General features: G+C 40.1%; 1 protein-coding gene across 10 annotated transcripts; it reads left to right on the top strand.

Annotated features, from left to right (window-relative positions):
* Positions 1–118: 118 nt before the first annotated feature.
* Positions 119–20,375, top strand: kansl1l (KAT8 regulatory NSL complex subunit 1-like). 10 transcript variants are annotated; one of them, XM_040148909.1, is made up of 15 exons: positions 119–2,407; positions 6,370–6,514; positions 7,168–7,320; positions 8,586–8,689; positions 9,344–9,518; positions 12,593–12,767; positions 13,235–13,366; positions 15,574–15,717; positions 16,310–16,410; positions 16,959–17,071; positions 17,438–17,510; positions 17,603–17,715; positions 18,077–18,197; positions 19,420–19,661; positions 20,022–20,375. In XM_040148909.1, the coding sequence occupies exons 1-14, from the start codon at positions 1,314–1,316 to the stop codon at positions 19,639–19,641; spliced, it is 2,865 nt and encodes a 954-aa protein (XP_040004843.1). In that variant the 5' UTR covers positions 119–1,313; the 3' UTR covers positions 19,642–19,661; positions 20,022–20,375. The 10 variants fall into 10 exon arrangements, with proteins under 10 accessions (XP_040004843.1, XP_040004849.1, XP_040004848.1 ...); XM_040148915.1 differs by having other exon boundaries at positions 19,420–19,462; positions 19,574–20,375; XM_040148914.1 differs by having other exon boundaries at positions 12,593–12,609; positions 12,700–12,767; positions 19,420–20,375.
* The last annotated feature ends 1,107 nt before the right edge of the window (positions 20,376–21,482 follow it).

The following is a 21,482-nucleotide window of genomic DNA, read 5'->3' on the forward strand; positions in this document are numbered from 1 at the left end:
GAACTGGCCTTTTCCACTCTGAGTGCTCTCCGGTCTGGGCTTCTGGGGAGGTCCGTGAAGGCACCACGAGCCTGGCGCCGCCCCTCCTCGTTCAGACCCGCCCCGGTCCTCTCTCGGCGTTCGGCGAGCGACTGGCGAGGAGGGGGCGCGGCGGCAGTTTGGCGGAGACGGGAGCTGTTGACATTCTGGGCAAAACGAGTGTGCCCGTCGGACAGGCAGCTGGATGGCCGGACGAGCCAGGCGCATCCGACGTTCTGTTCTGTGAAGGACCGGCTAAGTAAATACGAAAGAAAGAAATAAAGATGTTATACTCAGGCGTACATCTTACTGGAATGAGCGATGTTAAGTCAACGGTTTACCTGCTGGTCAGGTGAGTATAACGTAGATCCACTTCAGCCAGCCTTATGGAGTTTAAACGGTAACGTCCGTTAGCTAGCTCCTGCATTGACTCGGTCCAATAAGTGACTGTGAATCCCGCGTCCGCCTTAAATTCGCCCTCACCCGCGCTCGACCGGTGATGAACGAGTACCGAGCGGTGCATACAACATTTTGCTACTTGTCTCTTGCCCGTGCGCTCGGCGTTTGCCGTCGTTTTGGTGCCTTGTCGCTTCGCATCACTTTCCTTCATAGCCGTTTAAGTGAAGACGAGAATTTGAGTGAGACCAGCGGCGCCACTTGTTGGTTGGATAGCCCCCCGTTCGTTTGGTAAGCGTTGCGGTCGTGATGTTTACCGGGAAACGGAGGGAACCGGGGTTAACCCAAATAAATACACCGTGTCTAACAGGGGAACGACGATGGGGAACTTTGGTTCCCAATTACCCGTGTCCTCACCGGAATATATGTGCCAGATAAAGGGTGAACATGGCGCAGAGGGTATTTACTAGTCAACTTGCTAGGTAACTAACTAGTTCTCACAACAGCGCTTCTACATAGACCCGCCGTTAACCTCAATGTGTCAATGTCAGCTAGAAGACGTTAGCGTGTAGTGTGTTTTGGCGACAGCTGCTGTGCATGTGTTGCGTCTGTTTTCCCGTCGCTCTTGACTAATCGTTTTGCCTCCGGTGATTCTCACAAGTGAACACCGCACTTTAGTTTTATGGTCACGGTATTAGACTTAGAATAAAAGTATCTTTCTTATCTGTGTAAAACTGTTTTTAAAATTCTGGTTTAATTTCGTTTGTATTTTAGGGCTTATTTTGCATCATTTGGGGCATTTACCAACATATGATTTCCCTACTGTCAGATCAATTAAGGGACAGTCTGTGAAGTCTGCTGCCTTGGCTTTCTAGTGCATAGGTTGCTCAGAAAGGGCTATGGCCCCAGCCCTGACCAAAATCCTGAAAGATGGCCATGGCATCCACCTGTCCTCACCTCCTTCCTCCGTCAGAATGGACTCTAACGGGAGAGCCGTGTGCAGTACTGAGCTGGAGCCTCAAATGAGATCGTCAGACGACGGTGACCCCCAGAGGATGTGGCTGAACCTCTCCTTGTTTCCCTCTCTGGACTCCTGCTTGCCCGCGAGCCCCCTGGACCTCCCAGCCAACCCTGTGCTCTCCCCAAGTTTGCAGGTGTCTGCCAGCCAGTGTGAGGCTGTGCTCCTCCCCAGCCCAGCTTCCCTCCTCAGCTTCCTGTCCTTCAACAAAGGCCTGAGAGACTCTCATCAGGTGGTCTCCGTGTTACCAGGTGTAGCAGACATGTTTTTAGGCCCTGTCCCTGAGCACAATAGCCCAGAGGCTTGTCTGTTGCATGGTTGTGTCGCCGCTCCTGAATGTGGGCCAGGTGGTGTTGATGTGCATTGCTCCCCTTTTACCCTTGCCAGTGTTTCTCCCTTAGATTCCCTTGGAAAGATCAAGTCCCAGGCCTACACTTCCTTCTTTGCAACTACACCCACACTGATACAGGGGAAAGCAACTGGAGTTGGCTGTCCTCCCCCAGCTTCAGTGCAGTCTTGCAGTGGCAGAGTGAACTTTGACCCGCTGGCATCGAGAGCTGTGCTGGAGGAGGCTGTGAAGGAGCAGCTCTCCAGGCAGGCAGGGCTGCACATCCGAGCTTTGAAGCTGCAAAGGAGACTACAAGCCCTGCTTGGCGAGCATGCTTTGCTACACTGCGACCAGCAGCTGGAGGGGCTGAAAAGGCACTGTCATTTTGGAGATATGTCTCATGACAGCCTTGATTCCATACATCCTGTTATACTACCTCCACAAGCCGCCAGTAAACCCCATTTTTCTTGGTCCGAGTCGTCCACGGCACCGTCTTCCTTCACAGAGCTCAGAGAGTTTAGTCTCTCCAGCCACACAGTGCTGAGAGGCCTGCAGGAGGCTTTGGACTCTGAGGCCACAGTCAGCAGCAGCTCAGACGATGAGTTAGAGGAGGATAAGAGTCACGGCAAAACCAAGACTTCGCCTGTGTGAGTATCCAGAAAGTAGAAGTAGTTTATACTTATCTGCATGTCTTCTGTGCAAATTTTCAAACTAAGCAATAACACTAACATTTTAAGACCCTGAAGGTGGCTTTCAGAAGCATGACTGTTTATTTCTCTTCACAAAGCAATGATGCTGGATAGGGCCAACTGACATTGCCTTGTGCTTTTCTGGATTCCTTGGAATAATAGAAACAAAAGTTTTTGTAACTCATTATAGGCATTCTTATTACAGTACGAAGTTCAAATGAGGTATGAAGGGACATAATGCTTGTTTTAGCACATCTCCAAACATAAAAAAGGGAATGGCTGGTTTGTTTTGTTTCTGGAGTTGTGGGCAGCTTTAAAATTGAAGTGTGTTTCTTACTTTCTATTGTGTGTATTTTCAATGAGCCAGAGTGTGTATGTGGCTGTCTCAGCTGGTTATTACAGCTAGATAAACAAGCTACAAAGTAGGGACTTTAGAAATCCCCTGAACCACAGAGTTTGCATATCAAGTTGAGGTGAATCATATCATTCCACACAGTGTCAAATATGAAGTTACTTGCTTGTGCTATTGTGAAAATAATAAAACCAGCTCAATGGCATCTGTAACGTTGTCTCACTTCCAAAAGATTTGTTGTGCTGGTCCAGGATTGGATTTCCAGACCCAGCTGTGGTTCAAGCTGGAGTCATTGGTCTTGTTTTAACTCAGGCAAGTCAAGAGTAAACAGACATAGACTCTCACACTAGACAATCTTTCAGTTCGGGACAATGAAGGCATCACAAATTAGTTTAGAAATGGTCCAAAATTGTGTAATTTGAGAGGGTTAGCGTATTTAGTTACATCTGTTTGACATAATAATCATTATAATCACTCAAAATCCTGTGTCATTAATCACACACATTGACAAATGTCAAGGATGACACAATAAAGACTAATTTCAGGATAACAAGTTTTGGAAAGTCAGCTGTCGAGGTTAATGAGGTTCACTGTGCCTCCGCAGTGTTAAACGTATATTTTTCTTGGCCCTTAGTGAAATTACAGTGTTGTCATAAGTACAAATTTTTGTCCTCCCAGCTGTGGAGAGTGTTATGACATTTTTTAGCCATGCTCACACACATACTTTTCTCTCTCCATGCTGCAGTCATAACAGATTCAACAGACTAGCCAGCTCTCTTTACCCACAGGGTAGGAAATAAACACAGACACGCCAGTAAGCCTGCAACATGCCAGCCATTATGTGCCATCATGCCTCAGCTCCTCTTCTTTCTGGTGAAAAATACTTTGGAAGTATGTGTCCTGTATATGTGTAGTTTGGATGGTCAGTGCTGCTGTTGTGTCCTCGCTCAAAGGGAGTTGTATTGCCCCAGACGAGGAAAAAAAAGATGTAACTCTTGTAGCAGTATCAACTTCATATTTAAAGGGACATGCTTTTATGTCTTGACATTCTGGGTCTCTTAGTGTTTACAGTTTTAGTATTACATACAGGGGAGGAGAGCCGTTGGGCTAAAACCAAGCTATGTGAAACCATTTCTAGCAACTACAACAACAAAAATAATTACTGTGCTAATAACAAATCCAACAACATGTTGATAGTTGTTTGTTTTTTTGTTTTTTTTGCAGCATACACTATGCTCAGCAGAAAATGCGGTTCACCTTAAAAGAAAGTGCTTTCCTTAGGATGATCATTTTTGGGTAATTTATCAGTGCATGTCACTATTGAATCAGCCCATGTCCAGTCAGACTGAAAATAGTGTCCCTTGCAATTCTTCTATCTGTGTAGATGGTCTGGCTATTTCTCTTTAGCCTCATTGCGTTCCCAGGTTAATACACCACCCAGTCGACAATGTGGGGACGTCAGTGTGCCATCACTGTTCAAACAAGTGGGGTAACATCCTGGTTGTGTTGGGTCATTGTAACAAAGCCTTCAACCCATTATCACAGGGGTCTTGGCTTCAGTCCAATTTCACCTTTCTTTTAGGAATAAAGCGAGGTCTAATTTAGGTACAGTGGCATTTATTTCTTCAGTAAGATATAGTTCTTCAAGGCTTCTTTTTTTTCCTGAATCACTGCAATAAACAAACAAGATTGGAGCATGTTTATTTGGACTGAGAATAGAAAAAAAGGGTGATTTATGAGTGTCTTTTTATTTTGGAAGTGTAAGCTTTCCTTTTGTCCAAATCCGTACTCCTCCTTTATGGAACACTGCTCTGTTCTTCAGCAGTAAACCTCCCCTGGTTAGTTTTTATGGCAGGTTCCTCCTCGCCGAGGATATCACCGTGCTGGAGACGGGATAGGTCATTGCCCTCCTTTAGAAAATGTGGAAATAGGCGACCTTTAACATTCTAAGTATGAACTTGTAAAGCAGGGACATGGTTTGACTTTAATTTGAAACCATGCGTCCACATTGTTCATTTTATGCACTGACAGCAGTCCTCCACACCTACAGCTGTTGCTGATTTTCAGTTTTCAGTATGTTCAAATATACTGAATGGGAGTCTTTTGAAAGGGCTAAATGTTGGAAAGTTTAACTGCAGGACACACCCAAAAAGCCTAATTCCTCTGCAAGAGCCAAGAAACACAGTTCAAAGAGGGGAATTTGTAAGCTCAGAACTACTTGCTGGGGCTGGCCTTTGATTCAATCGGGATTTGGCTGAAAAAACTCATACTTTCTGACTGTGGAGGGTAGTCAGGGGGTTGCTACATGCCACATTTTATTTATCAGTGTCAATATCTTGGTGATAAACAGTATGTAATGATGTGTTTGTTAACATGCACACTAACAAGTATAGAGCAACCTCTCCTGTCCTCTCCTGTCCTCCTGACTCGCCTAATGCTTGGCAAATATTCCTGGAATTTTCTCATTATACAGTTGGAAAGAGCTGCAGGGCAGCCAGGTCTGGTCATTGTCTGTGGAGGAAATACAGAGACTACTCCTTTGCAAACAGATATCAGCTTAGGGTTGAGCGCAACTCACTTTAGAGGCAGTCATTAACTAATCTTGTGCCTCTTTTCATCTGCAACATTCTCCTTCATTTCAACCACAAAGTCAGTGTAGCTGTGATCGGGCAAGCTAACAACATTCTGGATATATGACGTAATAGGCTCACATTAAAATAGCTACCTTGTAATGCCAAACTTCATTGTAAAGGATTCTGTGTGTAGCTGCTCGCTGACTCTGTCCTGCATCAGAGTGTTTGAATAGGGGGAGTCCCTCCCTGTCCTAGCCAAGGTCCAAGAGCACTGCCATAGCAACTATTGCCCTGCTGAAGTCAGCCAACCACACACACACACACACACACACACACACACACACACACACACACACACACACACAAACACAAACACACACACACACACACACACAAAAGTTACATGTTAACTGAACAGGCTAGTGCCATGGAAACATACTATAGACACACACCACACAAATCAACTGTGTTTTATTCTGTGGCCTAGTTAAGATTTTGTGCTTTAGCAAAATTCACCCCTCTCCCCATGCTGTTAGGATGTTAAACAATTAACATGCTACATTGGCAGTAGTGCTGAGTAAAATAGGTCATATGTTGACAGTGCTGCAGTACAAATCTGTGACGTGACAAATGGTTTGGTCTTTCTTTACTGTCTTTGTGTCTCTCAGTCTGTGTCCTCCTCCCTTTTTTGTGTTACAGTTCTCTCTGGTGATAATCATCTTCATGCCAATGATTCTCATCTGCTAACCTCTTCATGTACTTCATATGGTTGAATTTCAGTGGCCATATTGGATTTTATGACCGCATACGCTATCCTGAAATTTTGCCGCGTTCATGACCAAATTCCAAAGCGTTAAAGGACTTAGAATTCTCTTCTTGTGAGGTTGGATCAAGGTCTAAAACCTTTGACAAAAGTGAATAAAATCTCTAATAATACTATGACATGGGTGTAACCATCCTCCTCTCTCATCCACCACCCTACCCCTCCTTGGCAGGAGCAGCAGCAGCTTTGAGAGGCAATGGCTGGAAGAGAGAGCAGAGCTGGGCAGCAGATGGAGCTGGTTGCAGCTGCGTCTGGCCGAGCTGGAGGGGAGGATACAACAACTGGTGGAGCTCCACAAGCACATCCGCTCTTCCAAAGTAAAACAATACTCCTCTGTATCTACTTCAGTGAAGGGCAGTTGACATAATGTACCAACTGGCGGACATAAAGGGCACTTACATAGGTTTTTTTTTTTTTTTGGTCAGGTCTTGATACATTAGATCAGTTTTGCTTAAAATACTGTCAACTAATTGCATCTGACGAGCCAACTTATGCCGTCCAACTGTAACAAATAAGTAACACTTTTTCTATCAGGTATTTTTGCTAGGTTATCTCGGATTCACATTTTAAAGCTGTATTAAGCAATTACTGACCACTAGGGGGCAGAGGGATTCCAGAACTAACTCAAAACACCTTTTATGGACCATGAGTACAATGAAAAGTTACATGAATATGAACATACGATGAATGAATCAATAGTTAAGAAATTGTTTTTTCAGTCATAGTTGTCATTTTCAGAAGGAATGCCCGGTTGAAAAATCATTCAAGTACAATGCACAGTTCTTTACATTTAAATAATAATCCTTGTAAATAAATCCTTGAAATATGCAAATTCATTGCAAGGATCCAAAAAATCAAAAATAGTCAATTTATTGTAATAAAAGCAGATCCCCTCCCAAAGTGGCTGAGTTATGAAGCTTTGACTCAAGTAATCTGAATGTTTGTCTGTGTGTTTTTGTGTGTGTCTAAGGGTGGTGTGGTGCTTGCAGAGTCACAGCCACTGACAGACAGGCAGATTCAGCAGACCCTGCTACGGGAAATGGCAGGATTATCCTGCACAGCCTCGGATGCTGACACTGAACCCTGCAGCCCCACACACCTTCTACACAACATAGAGAGACAGGTAGGAGGGAGATACTTGCACACACAGCTACAAAAGCAGGTGGGAGAAGATTCTGGAATCAAGAGGATTAATAATCTATGATATTATATACTATGTTAGAAAATTCCTTTTTCCACCTTGTTTCTTCCTTATCAATGTGTGTGTCTGAAAGATTAAACAAATTAATTAAGGTATGCATGCTGTTTGACCTGTGTGTTATTATATTAAATTGCAGGTTGCAAATGGAAATGCACAAATTCCTACTGCGTTATGAAATCTACTGGTATTTAATCAGATATTTATCCTTCTAGCTGTACGGACTGTCTTAATAGCATTAAAAGTTGTGCTTAGATACACATGTGAATCGCTACAAGTTTTTCAAAACTGTACATTAATTCACAAATCACAATAAAGCATATTTGTTATTTCAGAGAAGTGTGTGTAAAAACCTCCCCAAGTAAAATTACGTATAGATTGTTTTTGCATTAAGAGGTGGTCTGAGAATGCAGATAATCTAGTGCAGGTTTAAGAGTTACAACATTGCCCTGCACCAGCTGATGTACAAATAACACAAACTCAGCCGTGCATCTTCATTTACCTTGACAGAACGGAGTTCGCTTGGGGCCGAGAAAGAGCAAAAAATGTTCTTTGGATGCTAAATCACCTTTCTTTGTACCTTCTGAAGTTCATATATTTGTGTGCATATAAGTAGCTTTTCATTCTGTTGATATGTTGCTGGAAATTGGATGCAGATCAGGGGCCATTTATAATCATTACTGTGTATGTATTGGACAGCAGACCACATCAAGTTCTGCAGTGAAACAACTGAATGTAATTCAGATTATAAGTAATCATCAATAATCAGTCATCTTACAGCAGAACTAGAAAAATAAAGACCAGGTCAAAAACAACCAGAATAATCCTTTAGCGCTGAACCAGGCAAATTTGCACATTGGTAGCATGAATGGCAGTGAAGGTACCGCAATAAAATTAGAATTCTGATTGTAAATCCTGTGCTGTGTACTGTGATGCTTTCAAACATCAAACATCACGCTCAAGTTTATCAGTCTGATCAGACAGATCTGACTATAATTTTTTATTGTATAGCAAACAATATGAAGGAGCCAAGAGAGACTAAATACCGTATGTTGGGGACTCCAGCTTTGCTTGGATGGAGAGTTTATGTAGTCACTGCGGGTTCTGTTTAGAAGATGGATTGTATTTCACACTTCAGTTTCAATGTGTCACTCGTGAAATGCATTATTTGGGTGATGTTTTCATTACAGAGTGCCCAGCTTAGCCAGATCGTGAACAGTCTGATGGCTCCTCTCAGCTTTTCACCGCTCTCAAAACAAGCACAGAGCTGTAAAGTCAAGAGCACCTTTACAAGGTAGAGAACAGACACAGTGAGAGTGTGTAACACCTATATTACAATAATCTGTGACTCTCATGAGTTGCAGTTAAAGGATCTATCTGAAATAGTTTGACATGGGGCTCCTAAACTCATACAAGATTCGACCAGACATGCTCTTAATCTCTTTTGGGAGAAACAGATTATAGGACAAGATAGTAATAGCTGTGTTTGCTATAAAATACAAACTATGCATCTAAATTAAAATACAAAAAAACAGAAACTTTTACTTATAGAGTTTTGTCCATTGTCTATTTTAGGTCTAGGCTACAGAAAAATTTATCAAGGCTGAGACCATGCTCCCTATTTGTAATATAACCCAGTGAAACAGTCGCGTCCCCTCCATCTGGCCTGACTTGAATCATCCCTTCATGTCTTTCCTTCCTGCTGCCTTTTTAACTCTCCTACTGGCTGACTGTGAAGATAAGAGCCACATAATAAATAAGACATTCTGCTTGTTTATGCATGTAGAGGAACAAGGGGTTACAAGTAGATATCATTTGTTTCTGGTTGTTTTTTGTGAACAGGATCTAAGACCAACGCCTTCAAATTTTTGCCCTTTTAGTGTTTGTGATCTTAGCATGAATCATGTCCCTGACATTTACATGACCTCATCTGATCTCGTCCCTGCAGTGGTCAGAAAGGAGATGACCTTTTTGTGTCTGGGAGCTCTAAGAGAAGGAGACTGACAACCAGGAGGCTCCTCAAGGCTGACGTGTCATGCGTTTGTGCCCGAACCCGACCCTTGGTCACCTACCACAAGCCCAAACTGTTCACTTTCAACACCTACAACCCCAGAAGTCCACAGGTAGGCCTCCTGCATTTTCCTCCATTCACCAGTCTGTCCGTCTGACTATTTACAAACAATTTAACTGTCAAAGCGCACATGCACATTCTCTATGACAATTGGAATCACTAGGGGGGGCATGTATGCATCCACTTCAACAATGGAAGTCTGTCCCTGACGATGCATAATGTGTAGTCAGTGTTTACAATTATGTATTTATGTCTGAATTCTCACTATATTCTTTTTTTTGTTGTTGTTGAAATTCTCTTTTTATTGGTATATGCCAAGGCAAACAATGTAATCATTGTATTAAGGCTTAGAAGCCATGACTTTAGTTAGTTAATTTAGCCAAAAGTAAATAAGATCTATCAAAATAAAAACAACCAAAACAAATAGGTATAGAAAACAAAATCCATGATAGAAACATAACTTCATAAACAGAACCAAAATGTTGGGGTGTAGCTTCATGATATAAAATTCACTAAAGAAGGAAGTCAAGAAAAAGACAAAGCAACTTTCCTTTATTTTAAAAAACTTACTTAAAAAGTTACTCTTTACATTTTGTATATATTATAGATAATCTCAATCTAATCATCAATTTTAGGTTTTACTTGTTTTAGCCACTTTGTAGTAATAGATTTTCTGGCAGCTGCACCTAGAGTCAGGAACAGGTGTCTGACTTTAGAGGTAGCATCATCTGAAAGCAGGGCGCCCGAAAAGCTGGTCTCAAATTTAAATGGAATGTCAACCTAGAAAACTCTGCAAAGCTTCATGAATTTCCTGCCAGAATGGTCTAATATTGAGCAAGCCCAGAATATATGATAATGGTTTTAGCCTTGGAGGACCCAAACTGTCTTCAGCAATTGGCCGGCTTTGTATAATGAGTCTTTTGAACAGGAGTAATGAAGAGCCTGAGTTTTCTTCCAACAAAACTCTCCATAAAGCTGAACATGATGTTTTTCATTTAGTTCACAAAAATTCTCCCATTGCTCCTATTTCCTCCCTTTCCCATTTTTATTTCACACACAATAATGATACATTTTGCTTGTTGTAGATCCCCATAAAACTTTGAGATGGTCTTATGGTTTAATTTCAAAATGTATGCTTCTACAAAGACTTTTAGCAGAATATTATCTAAATAATGTTCATTCCCTTAGTTAATTGCTCAATATAACATTTAACTGTGAGAAATCTGTAAAAATCATTATTATACAAACCATAATGCATCTTCAGGTTTTGAAGATTCTTTATAGACCCCTGATAAAGACAGGCTCAGTATGCTGTTAACCCTTGAGAAGCCCATCCCGTACACCTTACATCTTTTCAGTGTATTATTTCTCTTATCTTAATCCTGTGCTTCTGATACAAATCAATTTCCCCATCGATACATTAGTGCCACTCATATCCCTGAACATTGTAAGTGAGTATAGATTATGGACAGATGCAAAAACGAAAGAAGAGAGAGTGCTCATTGTGACAGTAATGAAGATTCAACCATGACTATGCCTTATTATTGTATTGCCAGCAAAATCATTGTATATATAATGCACCCTTTACAGTCTAGATACATTTTGGGTTTCATAATAAAGGTTTAAAAGCTGAGGACAACGTGTAAATGTGTAAAGGTTGTGAAACTTGTTCATGTCAAATGGGTCTTCAAAGCAGTTGCTTTATCATTCTTCAGTGATGGAATGCCGTATCACTTAAGTAATTCCCCAGATTCAACAGGAATTAATGTGTAAACCCCACACCTGCTTTTAATTAAACAATAATATCTCTTGGATTTGCTTCAAAAAAACTAAAGCATGGGATTGTTTTAAAGCTCTAGCCTTTATTTAGCCAGGGGACATTGCATAGTGCTATGTTCTTACTGCCAGTAAATATACAATACGTTTCAGTTTGTTTTTTGTGATGTATTTATTTAAAGCTGCACCAATAAATATTTTAAATTAAGAGTGGATCAAATGACTGCATGTAATGTAAAAGTGGTTGCTCTTAGTGACAAACTCAAAGAGAAAAAATAACTCTTCAATGCCAAAAAGCTCTATGGAACATTTTACTGTCTTTCAGCTCAGTGTTTTCTAGCTAGCAAGCTGTCCAACTGCAACAGGAAGCTGTTCACGGTGAAAAAACTCTAATGAATTTACTGTACACTACCTGTCAGGCACCAAATGAAAGACACACAAAGTTAGCAACTAGCTGGTGAACATAGTGGAGCATTTGGCAGCTAAAGAGACCAAAACAGAGCTAAAAGGAGTTGGCCAGAAGACCATCTTCAAATGAATGGTTATGTTTCTCTGTGCCTGCTGGATATGTAAATAGTTCACTGATTGCTAAAACGCCATAAAGACTGTATACGGCAATAATACGCTGATACGCTTTTTCTGCTTCTTCCATGTGGCCACAAAAAAATAATTAATGCAGCTTTCAGGTTGTATATTTTAATCTAGATTGAACAGTTTAGCGCTATCGCTTGGGAGCCTTAGGTCTGTGTGTTTGGTATATGTACAGTATGTATATATATATATATCTTGTATGTGTCAGGTTTTGTTCCTGTTTTGTTACAAATTTAAAAGACTCAGTTAGACCTGTTCTACACAATAGAACACAAATCAATAGTTTCTGTGATAGAAACATAAGAAATAAGTCTTATTTCATGATCTTAAAAGTAGTTCTTCCTAGGCTGATATAAAATCTATAAACGTTTGCATGTACAAATCCCACATTTTGAAATGTCAATGTACCATTGGCTGCCAAAATATTTATAGACATTCAATATCTAGCTGAACAACACCAATGTTGGATGGCATAGAACCCGGAGCAATTACAGCTACTATAATAAGGAGCACCAAGCCACCGTATTAATGCCAGATGACAAAGAAAGCCTTTAACATCTTAACTGCTTTAATCAGAGTGCTCAAGCAGAGAACATCTTCCTTAATACCTTATGAGTCATACCCCAACAAAACAAAGAGAGAGCCTAGTTAATACTGTATTCAATGAAACTCTGTGTCATGACTATGCTCTATTTACTGTTTAGTATCATGTGATAAATAATCTTCTCTTTCTCTTGTTCTCTCTTTCTTGTGTTTCAGGACTCGGGGAAGTCCAGGTACACCCTGTCCTCTTCTCTCTCGTCATCCTCCTGTTCATGTTGCTCCTCTTGTGATCCTGTAGTCCTGTGTTCTGATCCTGAGTGCAGCTCCAGCTTGGCCCCGTCCTCCAGGAAATGGAACTCCAGACCTCACCCCGTGTTGTCGCTTTCATTTGGTAGGAGAAACACTAACATAGCATAGTGAAAAGGCTTTTTTGTGTTGTTTTTCTTTTTTTCTCGTGAAAGATATTTGTAATGTCTATTTATCTAATGTTTTCTTAAAGGTACAGTTAACATTAGTCTTTTTATGGCTTCCTGTTTGACATGGTTGACCTACAAATATGGGGCCATATTGTATTTGTCATTTCAAATACAATTGCTGCATTTTTTTGATGCTGAACCACATAGATTCAGTTGCGTATTTTGATGTGTTGACATGCATTCAGATGATGCCAGTGTGTGGGCCTACTCTACATACAAACTGTAGAAAAGACTGGATGTGGGTGTTTTGACTTGCGTCATGTGGGTTTCCCCTGATTGTATGCTTGCTTTTAGAAATGTGCTGAGTAATTGACAATAACATTTCTTTTGTAAAACGGTTGAATCATTTTGACCAACTTAACACTGTGTCCTCTCCACGCAGACACTCCTCTGTCCCACCACTTACAGAGAGCCCTAGCAAGAGAAGAATGGTCCCAAAGGCCTTTAGTTATCAACACCCAATTGCCCACTCCAGCACACTACAACAGACGCAGCTCCACACCACTGCACAACAGTAAGATACTGCCCTTTAGCAGCATTGATTACTGTACATACCCTCTTTTTCTGTGTGCTCTTCTCTCTTGCACCCTTTTCTGCTCTGGTCTACTCTATTTTGCTCTAAGTAAGTCTGATCCAGCTTATTGGTATAGTTCTTGTATATTTTCACTGACTCAGTAGAACACAACAGCTGTGCCATGTAGCACCTTATTGATTCAACATGTTTGGATGCTGCTTGTGAGCAGGGCTAGAGCATGACTGTAACCCGCTGTGTTGACGTCAACCAAGGAGCAATATGACAGAAAGACAGAGGTACTATTTAAAAGACTGCACCTGCATTTTAATTGTCATTATTCAACTAACATATAGCAGCCTGGCTGACTTCTGATCCACTTCGCTTTGCTTTGATGGAGCTCCAGTGAAGTCTGTGTCTGAAGTCAGTGGTAATTTAATGTTAATGCGAAGTTAACCCCATTTGGAGCAGCTTCACTGTTAACAGCTTCCAGTGGTGCCTTATATTAGAATTACTGTAGCTATAATAGTAGTGGTACTTCCCATTTTGTTAAGGCATAACACGGAATAATGTGAATAATTTGTACTTAATTTAATGGTGTTTATTTTTACGTTCAAAGTTATTGTTAAGATATAATTTGTGAAGCATATATTGTATTGTATTGTATTACATTATATTACATTATATTACATTATATTATACAGATTTAAATAATGTTTTTAGTTTACATTGTTTCTAATAATAATCTATAAATTATCATAGTAAACTGACAATTTACCTTGTTTAGACCATTATCCCATTTGCTTGCATTCAGTGAAAAGACACAATATCACAGAGAAAAATGGCTGCTTCAAAGCTTATTGCTGTGTCTGCTTGTTATCTCCCTGTGGATCATTGTAATTGGTTGCTAGCATGTCAGATATCCCACTGGGTCTGCATGAGGCTTCCAGTTGAGCAGTAGATGGAAAATAAAATCATTTGGCATTTCAACAATGTCAATATGTGTCTTTGCATATATTTGTCTGAAGCAAACAAATGATCATTTGCCTCCGCATTTACAGACCTATGGTAGCCATGGTTTCAGGGCTTTAAGTGGCCTTTGCTCACGTGGTTGTCCACAATGTAGACTGATGAACCAAGACAACCAATGCCTGATTGATTTTAGGATTTTCCCAGTTTATCCAGGGAAGGTTGACTAAACCTTTTTAGGTATATGTTCTTTAACTTTTTGTCTTATATGCTAAGGTGAGTTGGAAGAAGAGACAAGACATGATGTATTAGAACTAGGGACTGAGTAAAGGAATAGACACAAAGGAGGCAGATTGAAAATGGATGAACACATCACTCACCCAGCACTCTGTCGATTTCCTGTCAGCTTGAATGATCTTATTCTCCTTTGTCAGGAGCAGAAGAAGAAGACAGCCTGTCAAGTTAACATCACCTAAAATAATAACCTTGCACCTAGCAACAAACCTGTTATCATATCTGATCATAGCTAAAATAGTATGAGTTTACAGTCACATGAACAGTCAAAGCAAGCAGGATATAGAAATACGGGCCTGACATGGAGAATAATGATTGATTTAATTAATAGTTAACTATGGTAGCTGTTTGTACATGTAAGAATAAAAGGGTACTACAGGGCACTACAACAGAAATGATGTACTGTATTATCGATATACAAGGTGGATTTCAGGCATTTAGTCCATTAATTCCTGTCTGTCCTTTCTTCATTACCTCTGCCTCTCTCCTTCTTTTCCTCTAATGAAATCTGTTGGAGTTCTGTGTGCAGATGTGTGTATGTGGGTGTGTGCATCTATAGCTTTTGTAGAACTGGCAAGCAGTGTTTTGGTGAATAGATACTGAAAAACGAAGAAGTGTTTATTCAAATCCTTAAAAACATCAAAGTATCTTCAGTGCAGTTGATTTCAGCATTTTATTTTTCAACTAGTTAATCAAAAAAAAAAAGAACAGGTTCAACATTGAAACATTATCTGCACTATGATTACTGTATATAAAGCTGGTGCTGTGATCAGAAAACTGAGAGGCAGCCACTTGCCAAATAATAAGACGAATGGTTAAGGATTAGCTTTTGTACACTTTAATCAAAGCGTAAAATCCCTGAGGAACTGAAGGGTAGGTTGGAATGAAGGGAAATTCCTGTAATGTATTAACTCAGTTTGTGCTTGTGTCTGTGTTTGTCATTGTAGGTCACAAGTACAAGCAGCATACAAGGCATCATAAAAGCAGAGTTATGGGTCTGTCACCTATCAGGATTGCAGGCTCTGCTCGGAGTCAACAACAAAGAGCCAGTCAGAGGAAAAGGAAGAGAAGACACATCCACAGGCTGATAGGTGTGTGCACAGTGCATGCTCACACTGTATTGCAAATATATATAAATCAGTCTGTGACACTTTGCATCACTAGTTTTTGTAAAGTGTTAAGTGTTTTTACAAAGCAATAAACATTTTTGAAATCGTAAAAGTACACAAGTGTACAACTGTGAGTCACTGTCCACCAAATGAAGAATTGATCAGTCACCTGAAAATGATGTTTTGAGCACTAATTATATTTTGTTAGTGTGCATCATACTATATGTCTAAGAGGTAGGTGGAGCATTGGAGAATATTTACCAGGCCTATTAATCTTTTTGGTTTTATTGTATGCTACTTATTTCCGTGTCTGGGTTAGGATTAGAGCTGGGGCTAGGAGTCAGAATTGGGATTAGGGCTGAGTTGTCACTACATCAAAGTAGTTTATAATCAGTGACAATTTGTTTAGCATCAACTTTATGTCATCAGATTTTTTTTATCAATATTGTACTCGCCTATTTAAGGTCTTGTTTATGATACAGTGCCTGTTATGGAAAACACTAGTCTGATGTGTTTGTGTGTGTGTGTGTGTGTGTGTGTGTGTGTATGTGTTTGTGTGTGTGTGTGTACTTAGATGAGGAGGATGTCCTGTACAAGCTCTGTGAGCTAGATGAAAGTTCAGATGAAGTGCTGGAGGAGAGCTACACACAGGTTTCACGCAAGCAGGCCTCTCAAGTAAAAAAAAAACACACACACACACACACACACACACACAACATGTCATTTTGCTTCTATAGTATTTATACTAATAGAAGTACATACTTGGAGTGAATATATATTTTTTTGCTTTTATGATCTGTTAGGATATTTTAATAAGAGGTAATTACATATATTCAGGATCTGACTTTTGCATCAGACATGACAGCTGACCGTTCGTGTTTCTTAAGTTACATAGATGACATATGGGCTGATAAAACGGCTCACTTCAATTATAAATCTTATTTGGGATCACATGGTTTAGTGTCACATAAAAGTAAAATGTTTGAAATTATATATCAACTTCAAATTAAACAAACTCACAAGATGTTCCACCGTTACACTGTGTAACATAGATCACATGCATCACTCGAAATGTGTATGTGTTAAATGTGAAAAAGCCGGTCAGTCTACAGAAAACCTTTATCATGGCAACCTGATGATGTAGCATGTGTGAACATCTCTGAATCACTGGTGTGAACTGTCACGTTGCTCTTACTTCAACTTGGTCTTGTATCCCCTTTTAGGGCTCTATTCGCAAACGCCAGGGAGAGAGTGTGTACAACATCAACAACATTGTTATCCCCATGTCACTGGCTAAAGTGGAAAAGCTGCCGTACAAAGACATCCTCACACCCAGGTATGGAACAAAACTGCTTCTGAAGGCGTTGTATAGAATTATAAGGTCCTTTTTGTACTATGGCCAATGAGAAATGTCAAAAACTAATGGTCAGACTTACAGCACATGACGTTTGCAGTCGGTTTTACAATACATAACAATTTGAAGAAATTTATTTACAACTGTATGTAGCTGTTTTATACAAATGTCAACGTAATCATTTACCAGTGAATTATTTTTCCAAGTTTTCAGGTTGTTTACGTCTGATTTGTAATACTTCTACTATAAGTAAACGATCTGTGTTTACTCTTTGAAGAAGGAAATAGAAAGGAGTTACTCACACTGTCGTTGTTATCCTTCAGCTCAAAACTCAGTTCTGTTTTACAGGTGGCGGGTGGTGTCCACCCAGTCTCTTATAGAGATCGAGGCAGAAAAGGAGGAGGACAATGAGAAGGGGCAGGTAATGTATCTCTCCTTTGGACGTGAGCAATTTATTTTCATTTGTGAAGAAAATCTCATCTTCAGCCCCCCTGTGTGTTGTGTTGTGTGCAGGTTGAGGATCTCAGTGATGAAGTCTTTACTCAGAGACACGTGGCTTTGGAGCAGAGAGAAAAATTGCGCTGGTCATCCTGGGGAAAGAGAAAATGCTGCAGGCGTCCTACACGGTGGACATACACATTCACACACAGGCTCACAAATGTGGCATTGAAAACTGTTTCATATGAGTGCTGTTACTGTACTTCATGTGGCACGAAAATGCAAGGTTAACTACATGCGTCAGGTGGGTTGGGGAGAATATATTGGCTTTCTCAAACATCAGAAATGATGGGCAGTGCTTTGTCATATTTCTTGCTTTCATCAGAAGATTACAGCAGAGATACATTTCACAATTGGATTAAAGCCTGAACTCACAAAGAACTGTACTGACTGCAGCTGTTGCAGAGTTGGTTTGTTCATCTCTGTGCATGTAAATATAACATGAAACTCAGCAAAGTTTCATGGGGTATGCTTGTTTTTTCACTCCAGATCTGGCAGCAGGCTGTCAGGCAGTGGGGGCGGGATGTGCACATCAGGAGAGGAGAGCTCTGTGGAGTGGAGTGGTGCTCAGCCGGACACTGATGAATGGCCAAACTCAGAGGACTGGCTGGTAAGATCAAAAGCAACACAGCTGAAACCCCAACTCCGACAAACAAACTTTGAATATTAGAGGATTATGATCCAGGTTACATAGGCGGAAACTCAGCTGTTATTCATTACATTATGGGCTTTTTATTACAATTTGAATAATCATCTTTAATTACATAAGGAGAATTTAGAAAGCTTGCTTCACCTCTGATCTTGATTAAGATAATTTTGGTGGGCTGACTAGGGTCATTGTTTTCACACTGATACCTGCTGGTTGTTCATGAAATTGAACTTTTTGATCTTTCTCCTCCTATATTGCCAGCATTACAATCAAATAATAATGAGTCTGAGTTCAGAGTGGGTCAACAATCCTAGCTGTCCTTTTTTTCTTCTGACATAAAAATGATAAAAAGGCCCAGAGAGGTCAAATAAGTTGACTATAGAGGTAATGTGCTTCTCCTTTCCTTATAGTCACCTTAAAGTGGAGATTGAGAAGCAAATTGTCTATACATAATCATTTTTGACTTCAACCCCTAAACATTGACGGACTGAAGGATATCTTCTGTAACATTACAGTCCACAGTAAAATCGTGTTATTTGCGCTTCAGCAGAGAGAGGAAGAGTACAAGGAGGCAAAAATGTGTTGTAGACTATTCAGTAGTCTTTGCCATTCCTATTGTGTGAGTTATAAACCTAGATGGATTCTTGAGAGCCTAAACAGATACTCATCTCCACTCTTTCTTTAGTTGGTGATGCTCTGATTGTGGTGCTCTTTACCTTTTTGCTTTGATTGGAGAAGGAATGAGTCGCTACTAAACCATACTAAACCAGCGCATCCTAATCAACCTTCTCCATGCAACAAATGGCCCCTACTTCACTGCTTTGCACTTCTTATGCACTCCAGCACCCGTACAAACCCTAATTAAAGCACAGCCTCTGATTTTTTCAAACAGGCGTCTGAGCCATGTACAGCTATGATACAGCCTTAAAAGTCTAAATTCAATGAAGGTACTGATATTGTAAGAGCAATTATCAGGATTCAGAACATCATTTCACAATTTAACATGGGCAGTCTACTCTGAATGTACATCATGAAAGTGTAAACACACGCAGTGGTCATTACATAATTGATGTATTGGATAAATGTGTTACATTCTCTTCCCTGTCTGTAGAACGTCATACATGTAGGACATACCAAACTCAGTTGCTCAGTGACATTGTATGTCCTCTTTATCCTCCGGCAGCCTCAGACACCCTGGGAGCCACGAGTGTTTCCTTTGGATGAGGGTGAGGAAGAAGCCCTGCTCTGTGACAGATTGGAAAACGTACCCTCACGGTGGTCGGGGTCTGGTTTTGCCTCCTCCTCATCAAAGAACTCAAACTCCCATCTCTCCCCAGCTCAGTCCTCTGGTGCTAAACTGCCCTCTGGTGCAGAAAGTACGAGTAGTACGACCAATGGCAGCTGAGCAGTGCCTTACTTTTTCATGTAAGTTCGGAAATATTGTGAATTCCCTGTTTAATGTGTTACTCATATATCCAGTAAGTCATTTATAGCAGAATGATTTATTAATTTGTGAATGGATTTTCACAACACACATTTGTTCACTAGTTGATTGACATTAACAAAAGCATAATTCATTCATACATTAAAAGTAATTTATAATTTAGGAAGTTAAGTCAGTAGGAAAGAATGGAAGGAATTAAACAAATGATTTGTTCATACAGTAAGTTAGTGGGTCTAAATCAAACAATGCCAACAAATAGGAGTGTTTTTGACAATTACTTATATGACTTTGATATGTTATTTTTGTTAATTAAATTATTAATTGTATTATTTCTTCTCCAGATCTCCTCATGTCTTGGACCATGAGGAGAAAATATGCCCTGGGAAACTTACTTGGGATACTTAATACATTCCATGAGTATAGTGATTTGATGTTATTATCTTAAAACTTTGAAGCAAAAGTGTTTATTTTGTGAGTAATGTCATGTGTCGTTTTAACTGACTACTGTAGCTCCTGCTACACTTTCAGGTTTTAACGTATGAGAGGTACTGTATGTAAAGAAATATATACCAGCACAACTCCACTGTAGTCTCAGGTTTGTGTTGTAGTTTGTAGTTGTCACTTGCTATTTATTTTCACAGTTGTCTTAAAGAGTCTGTATAGAATGACTTTAGTACATAAATATGTTAACTTTTCCCTGATTTACTTGTGCTTTTTGGGTTTTTTTTGTTGTTGTTGATATTTTGATATTTTTTATGAAGAAAGGAAAAACTTATTAGTAAACGTAAACATGAGTAAACATACTGGATGTCATACTTTGTCCGCCAGTACATTTTTTTCTTACTTTTCCAAAGATTCACATGGTGAACAACACAGCGCACATGGGGGGTAGAAAAATGATTGTTAATTTTCCAGAGTGGGAAGCTGGTGAGGGATCACATCCTTGTTACTGCACTAGCGACTCCTAATGGTGGGTCTGAGCCCATTTTTAGAAGAGTGGGGGAGGATTGCATTAATCTCCCCATGCATTACACCCTCCCAGCAAAGGACCTCTTTTGCGTTGAAAGTAAGCAGTGTATCAGAGGAGAACTTGTCAAAAAAGTAAAAGAAAAAAATTAACTTGCAAGTTTCCTATAGGTTTTACTGGAGATTTTCTATAACTATAACATACTGCATATTATTACTCGTCAAAATGTTATATGCAATTGGACAATTAACAAGTCTAAAAAGCGAAACATAAAGTCAATGGTCAGTCACAGGCTCTATAGTTTTTATTTCAGCCATATGAAATATGTCTGCAACTTCAGCTAAGTGTGCTTCAGTAAGATGTCACTGATACAAACTAATACTGGAAGGACAAACTAATATGAGGTAATTTCACTGATTCCAATTATTGACTATCGCTATAACTGGAGGTCAAAGCTTTTTAAAGCCACAGCCCCAGTGAAAAAGCTCATACTTTGATCCCATATGCATAACATCCTCTTATAACATCATTCACAGCTACCAAGAGGCCTGATGGGCAGATGTGGTCAAGGTCATCCTTCTCATCTTCATGTATGTGTGTCAGTGGCTTTATACCAGGGATGAGAGTCTGGGTGCACAGAATTAGAAACTCAATCACATGAAATGAATTTACAGATTGTAATAACATTAAATGTAACAATAAATGTATTTCCCTGGTTCTTGGGAAACAGCACATTTACTGAGGGAAAATGACTTGTGGTGTAGAATACTTAAAATGTGCAGTATCAAAAAACTGCCAACAAGCCAGCATATATGACCAGGTGGATTCTTTCCCC

This window comes from Xiphias gladius, chromosome 16 (assembly GCF_016859285.1).
Source record: "Xiphias gladius isolate SHS-SW01 ecotype Sanya breed wild chromosome 16, ASM1685928v1, whole genome shotgun sequence".
Taxonomy (NCBI): domain Eukaryota; kingdom Metazoa; phylum Chordata; class Actinopteri; order Istiophoriformes; family Xiphiidae; genus Xiphias; species Xiphias gladius.